This window comes from Otolemur garnettii, unplaced genomic scaffold (genome assembly GCF_000181295.1).
Source record: "Otolemur garnettii isolate 467f Iridium unplaced genomic scaffold, OtoGar3 scaffold00209, whole genome shotgun sequence".
In the NCBI taxonomy this organism is placed as follows: Eukaryota; Metazoa; Chordata; class Mammalia; order Primates; family Galagidae; genus Otolemur; species Otolemur garnettii.
In genome coordinates, this window is record NW_003852604.1 from 1,941,299 (window position 1) to 1,948,901 (window position 7,603).

Below are 7,603 nucleotides of genomic sequence, written 5' to 3' on the forward strand. Positions count from 1 at the left end.
AACCCTTTTTTAAAAAATATGGAGACTAAGTCTGAGAGGCCAAGTCATCCCTAGCCACTGGCAGAGAAAGACAGAATTCAGATCTATGGCTCCTTGTGTTGTATTCTTCATTACCCCAAACTCTTGGATATCTTGTACTTTGAATATTGTAGTTGAGTAACAAGATAGCAATTTATGCAAAGCATATCTCCAAAATGTAATCTCACAATTGCATAACATTGAGAGAATTTTAAAAAATGTAAATCAAATATGTGTCCTGACTGTTTGAATGCAATTGCCTATTGGAGTTATAGCCATTGGCTCACATAAAGGATATGTTGGCATTTTGGTTAAAATAGATGTATCTTTTTCCTGTTCATATTCAAAGACAGTAGATGCTCTACTGTTCTTTAAGGATGGCTCTGAATTTGTACAAATAATAACCTAAAAAACTAAACTAAATAAAACTATATCTACTAAAACAAGTTTTGGATTAAAAAATAGTTTTACAGTAATACTTGAGATATTTCTTAAGAAATGATAGAAAACTAATACACTGAGTGAAATGAGTGTCTAGTAAGTTTGTCAAAGAATAACAAAATAAATGTATAAGTGAGAGAAAAAGAAAAGAACTGAAATAGGAATCCATAGTTGATCTTCAGAACAATTATGAGGACAGTGACACCTGACTAGGTTATCCAAGGGCTCCCAGTGGGCAGTACAGCTGCTTCCCCTACAGGCCATCTAGTGGAAGTTCTGGCTTTCTTTCTACTCCTAGGTGATGTTTCTTGTAACAGTTCCAATTATAACACTCCCCCACTTATCCTTTATGGCATTAATCTAGAATCCCAAGGCCTCTTACTATGTGCCTTGCTATTATCCAACTTTGAATCACTCTTAAAATTAGTGTTGTTGACTTTTATTTCTGAATTGGATGGACAATGCTGCTGTTACTACCCATTCCTGGGAGCCCATATTCATCCTTCAAGTGCCTTTTAGTAGTGGTTTGTGTGGCTGAATGTTCGACCAGGAAGGCAGGGACATATTCACAGATAGGATGCTGGGTCCTCTCCTGCTTTGGTATTGAGGAGGTTTGATAATGCTGGCTGTAGAGAATGACCAACAACTTCTCTGTCAGTCCTGTTACTTCCACAAGGGGTTTATTATACTGAATACATATCTCTCTGCCTAATGTTTCATGCTCCTCAGAGCAAGGAATATCCTCCTCTAAAAGCTAACCTTTTCCTGGAATGTCAATCTCCAACTTCTTCCTGGCTCATTAGGAACTTGTTCCTATAGCACTCTTGTTCTTCTCAGATGTCTCATACCAGTACCCCATAGACAAGTTTTGTTAGAGTAACATTTTTTTTTTTTTGGTTTGGTTGTTTTATTTTAGGCTATGTTTGGTGGAGGCAAGGGTATGACCAAAAGCTCCGATGATTAGCACCGAGAGAGGCCTTAGACAATTCTTTTTGTTTCTGTTTGTTGTTTGTTTCCCAGAGTTGACTATACATTAATTATTGTATTTTGAATACAAACTCATTTTTCTAGCACATAATGGTTAATCCTTAGCTATCTCAGATTGCTCTTCCCAGGGGGCACAATCAGGCCAAAGTATAACATTTTTTTTATTTCCAGTGGCATATCCCCTCTGTCTGTTCAGAACCACACAGAATAATCAGTGGTCACCACTGTGTATTCATTACACTGCATCAGAATATTAGAGAGATGATGTTTCTGGACTCCTGAAGGTCTTTTCCATGCTTCTCTTCCATGGGGGCAGAATCCTCACATTCTCCTATCTTTCATCACAGAAGCCAAAAACAAGCAAAAAGTTTCTAAACTGTGCTGTTTCACAAACACTTGTGAATATGTTAATAAATGATGTGGCCACCACTGATGTGTGACAGAAATAATAAGCCCTCACAACTTAAAATTACTGTGTTTCTGTACCCTTGGGTCAGCCGTTGATTCATATTGGCATACTGTCTTCATCAAATCAATCATTCCTTGTACATGATGCATGAATTTTGTTAAATTTAGTCCTGGGGTGGCGCCTGTGGCTCAAGGAGTAGGGCACTGGCCCCATATACCGGAGGTGGCAGGTTCAAACCCAGCCCCGGCCAAAAACTGCAAAAAAAAAAAAAATTTAGTCCTGGACTTATCAATGTAGGTGAAGGTGATTCTGACAGGCCAGATCTATCAGAAATCTCAGAATCTGAGACCTTAGCAGGACCTTTTCTTCTGCAACCTCTTCAGAGCATCTTTGATTTCCTTGTTCCTCAGGCTGTAAATCAAGGGATTCAACATGGGAATCACCACAGTATAGAAAACAGATGCGAATCTGTCAAAGCTGGAGGAAGCACCAGAGCTGGAACTCAAATATACAAAGATACTTGAAGTGTAGAAGAGGGACACAGCTGTCAGGTGAGAAGCACAGGTGTTGAAGGCCTTGGACCGGCCCTTAGCAGAAGTGATCTTCATGATGGAGATGACAATATAGCCATAGGATATCAGGATAACCAGGACGTTTACTATCCCAAAGATCACTGTCAATAGAGCAATAAAAACCTGTATAAAATAAGTGTTGGTGCAGGACAGGATTAACAGTTGGGGCATGTCACAGAGGAAGTGATTGATGACATTAGGCCCACAGAAGTGGAGCTGAAGCAAAGCACACAATAGGGATAAAGAAGCAGTGAGTCCAGCCATGTAGGCTCCCAGCACCATCCGAACACAAAGGCTGGGTGACATGATTGATGAATAGAGCAGGGGGGTGCAGATGGCAGCATAGCGGTCATAAGCCATGGCCGCCATGAGAGCAGACTCACTCAGTCCCATTGTTGAAAAGACAAAATACTGCACAATGCAGCCCACAAAGGTGATAGTCTGCTGCTCCTGGAAGAAGTTGAAGAGCATCTTGGGGACTGTGGAACTGACATAGCAAACATCTATGAAGGACAAGTTACTGAGGAAGAAATACATGGGTGTATGGAGGTGGGAATCCATCCTTATTAAAACAATGAGGCTCAGGTTCCATGTCAGAGTCATAATGTAGATCACCAGGAATGTGGCAAAGAGAACTTCTATGATTCTGGGGAAATCTGAGAATCCCAGCAGTATAAAATGAGTGATCTCTGTAATATTTCCTGCCTCAATCATTGTTTCAGTGTTCCTAAAAACAGAAAGGAGACGAGATAATGCCTTGATGACTCAAATGAAATAAATAGCATTAACATCTTCATATGTGCCCATCTTTTTCTCCAATGAGCACTAGAAAAGGAAAAATGCTTTGCTGTCCTCCTAATGGAAAGACTTCAGCCGTTCTTCTTGACTTGTCAACATGTACCTGCACAGGGCCTTAGGTCCTCAATTAATTAATGGAGTCTCATGAGAATTGAAAAATATTTATTCATAAACTTGGCTGAAATTTTTTATAAAATTCCCAAAAGAAATGCAGAAATTATGGTATATAAGGTAGAGATCATGAATTAAACTTAGTTTGCTTGACTTTAGATACAATGGGCCACGGGAGAACCAGTATCAAACTATGAGGGGTCTTCATCTAGATTGAATATCAAACAAAAAATATTGTAATTCTCAATACTACAAAGGTACTATTTTCCTTTTTGCAGATACAATCAGCAAGTTAGAGCTCACAGATTCATATGAGATATACATAACAACTAACTGCTCTGATTGATACCAAAACTGTACTTCTTTAAGATGAAAGAGTAGACAGATGATTAATAGCCAAAAAAGGTTTGAAACAAATGAATAATTAGAAAGGAATTAAGGTGTCACATTACCTTTTTTAAAATTATACTACAAAGCTAGAATAAGTAAAAATAGCATGGTACTGGTATAAAAACAGACACATCGACCAATAGAATGGAAATGAACCCAGAAATAAAGTCATATAGCTAAGACCAACTGATTTTTTGACAAAGAAGACAGCAACATATACTGGGAAAGGAAGCCTTATTTAATAAATGGTGCTAGAAAATTGGACACCCACATGCAGAAGAATAAAACAGGAGGCCTATCACTCATCATATATAAAAATCAAGATGAATAAAAGACATAAATTTAAAGAATGAAACCATAAAAATTCTGAAAGAAAACATGGGACAAACTCTTCTAGACATCAGCCTAGGCAACGAATTTATGGCTAAGACCCCAAGTCAAATTCAGTAACTACAAAAATAAATCAATGGGACTTAAAAGCTTCTACATAACAGAAGAAATAAACAGCAGAGTGAATAGACAGCCTATGGAATGGGAGAAATGTTTGCAAACCATACCTCTAACAAAACATTAGTTTATAGAATCTACAAATAACTCAAAAGTAATCATATATAATGACCCACACTTTCATATGAAAGATAAAGCACAACTATAGCCCAGGATCAAGGAAGAGGAGGGTGAGGGGAGGGGAGGGGGAGCACGGATGGAGGGAGGGTAATCAGGGGGACCTCACCTATGTTACATATTGCAAGGGTACATATCAAATCTATTAAGAGTAGAGGATAAATGTTTTAACACAATAAGCAAGTGAGGTGAAGGTTATGGTAACCAGTTTGATGTAAGCTTTCCAAATTGTATATAAAATCAGCACATTGTACCCCATAAATGCATTAATGTACACAGTTATGGCTTAATAAAAAAATTAAGAGAAAAAATAATAATAATAAATAAGCAAGAAAAAGATAAGTAACACCACCAAAAAGCAGCCAAAGACACAAATAGAACTTTTTCTAAAGAAGACAAATAGACAACAAATGTGAAAAAATGTTCAACATTATTAGTCATCAGGAAAATGCAAATTAAAACTACAATGAAATACCACCTTACACTTGCCAGAATGGCCATTATTAAAAAGCCAAAAAACAAGAAAGACTGATGTGGATGGAGCAAGAATGAAATGCTTATGCACTGTTGATGGAACTGCAAAAAGTACAACCTTTCTGGAAAACAGTATGGAGATTTCTCAAAGAAATAAATGTAGGCCTATTATTCAATCCAGCAGTCCCACTACTGAGTATCTACCCAAAGGAAAAGAAGTCATTTTATCAAAAAGGCAACTTCACATAAATGTTTATTGCAGCACAATTTACAATTGCAACGAGGTGGAATAAACCTCATCAACTGATGAGTAGAGAAAGCAAATGTGTCATCTCTATACCATGGAGTACTCTAAGCCATAAAAAAGAATGAAATAATGTCTTTTGCAGCAACTCAAATGGTACTGGAGACCATTATCTTAAGTGAAGTGTCTCAGGAATGGAAAAACAAAAACTATATGTTCTCACTAATATTTGGGAGCTAAATTACGGTTACACATGAGCACAAAGAGATATAAAGTGCGTTTGAAAACTAGAAGAGGGAAGGGTGGTTACGGGCTGAGGAATAGAAACCTACCTGTAGATACAGTGAACACCATTCTGATAACAGGCACAACAAAAGCCCTGACGTAAGCATTATACAAGGTACTCATGCAACAAAAACATGTGTATCCTGTTCCTATTTTTAAATAAATAAATAAAAATACTTGAACTTTCAGATGTTAAAAAATATTATAAACATTAATTATAAAAATTAATTATATTATGAAAAAATAATTCATTATTTTTGCAATAATAGACATGTCAAAAGAATAAATAGAAATTAATAAATAAAGTATTGGTAAGAGTTTTGTGCAGGATAATATTTTAAATTCACAAGGAAGGAACAAATTCTTTCTCAAATGGTCTTTCCAACCTGATTTACTATGGGTAAAAAGTATAAAAGAGGAATAATTGGATAAGCATTTATATAATCTTGAGATGAAAAGATATTTCTGAAACATACAACTTAAATAGACACTGCAAGTGAAAAAATATGACAGAATAGTTTACAATTTGGTTATGGCAGAAAAACCCACTTATATAAAACACATTTATAATACAGTTGACATACTGAGGAAGATAGTCACAAAATAGAAAAAGACAAGAAATAATTCCTTTAATATGAAAGATATCTGATAAATCAAAGAAAAAGAGGCACTCATATATACCACTGACGCGTACTCAAAATGGTTTTAAAATTCTGGGGAAATTTTTTTTGCTTTATATCATCTCTCTCTGCCACATTCTCTCTTACACACACACACACACACACCATTCTCTCTTACACACACACCACCATTTATAATGCCAAGCATTAAAAGTAATAGGTGGTCCCATGACTGAATTAATGTACACAGCTATGATTTAATGAAAAAAAAAGTAATAGGTGGTATTGTGTCCATGTTTTCTTTATACTTCTCTGTATTTTCTCAGTTTTCTACAACTCCTTTACTTATAATAAGAAAAATTACTAAGATATACAACATTTAGTGGGTGGGGGGAGGAAAAGAGAGCGAGAATGAGAGAAAAAGAAAACTTAATTTTCTGAATTTTACCTGCTGGCTGTGTGATGCTTAGCTAGTTATTAGCCTCTCCATGCCTCAGTTGCCTCATCTATAAGGAAGCTAATTATAGCCACCTCCTCATAGGGTTGTTGAAGGAATTAAATGACATAGAGTTTTAAACAGTAAGGGCTCAATAAGTGTTATTAGTTATCATTCCCATCATCATTTTTTGCTACATAGAAGGGCAAAAAGAACTAATACAGAAATATCAAATAGCTCTTGATAAAACTATCTCTTAAATTAGATGGTCTCAAAGTTCAACTCAAGAACATCATTAATAAATGATTATATTTGCTTCTATCTTGTTATTGTGTTATCTCCCACTCCTTTCTGATGCTACCTTTTATATTCCAACACCATCAAAATCCCTCAAGCTGACACCACTGTGTGCAGGACGTGGACTAGTGGAAACATTTTCTTACTCAATTCTAAGCATCTTGTGTGCCAATATTTGAATAACTCAGTAAATACATGTCAAGCACATGAATAAATGGTTCTTTCACTCGGCTTTGGATATCAAACTAAGAATATATTATGTTTATTTTATTCCCATTATAGATTTATGAACTTGGGACTCTTTATGTTTACTCTTAGAAGAGAGTCCTGCTAGTAAAATTTCTCATGTATTTTATCCAAGATAACTTAGATTTAGGGAAACTACTTAGAACACATACACTCCCAGAGACAACATCCCCCAAACACCAAAATTATTGGTCAATTCAATGAAAATAAGTCAATTTGTCAATCAGTTGCCCTAAAATTCTTTACTTTTTGATTACATTCTGGTGATACAGGCAGCCACAATGGAATGCATTCTATGTAACCCACTCTTCTCAGAAAAAAGTGAGGAGTTGTGGATTATTTCTCTTATTCATGATAAAATTTATCCTCAAATTTTATCTTGTTAAGTTTTGGTAAGTTAGAAAAACAAAGAAAATTTTCTGAATACACTCACTCCGTTAGTTAGTTTTTTGCATGTGTTCACTAACCCTCAAGACAATTTGGAGAAGAAAAGGTGACTGACGCAAACAATGGCTGGGGATTTTACTAGATGGATGTAGTTAGACAAAACCCTTTCCAATTCTGTTATAATAAGGACATGATCAGTTTATAGAGCAGTGCAGAGTATAAAATCAGGTAAAGCTAGGAAGATTGTTCAAGGAAGAACAAGGT

General features: G+C 35.9%; 1 protein-coding gene across 1 annotated transcript; it reads right to left on the reverse strand.

Moving 5' to 3' along the window:
* Positions 1–2,205: 2,205 nt before the first annotated feature.
* Positions 2,206–3,141, reverse strand: LOC100947106 (olfactory receptor 5AN1-like). The gene has a single exon (XM_003801406.1). The coding sequence runs from the start codon at positions 3,139–3,141 to the stop codon at positions 2,206–2,208; it is 936 nt and encodes a 311-aa protein (XP_003801454.1).
* Positions 3,142–7,603: the final 4,462 nt, after the last annotated feature.

Bases quoted from the DNA above. Each gene is read 5' to 3' on its own strand.
- LOC100947106 (XM_003801406.1), bottom strand. From the start codon at position 3,141: ATGATTGAGGCAGGAAATATTACAGAGATCACTCATTTTATACTGCTG.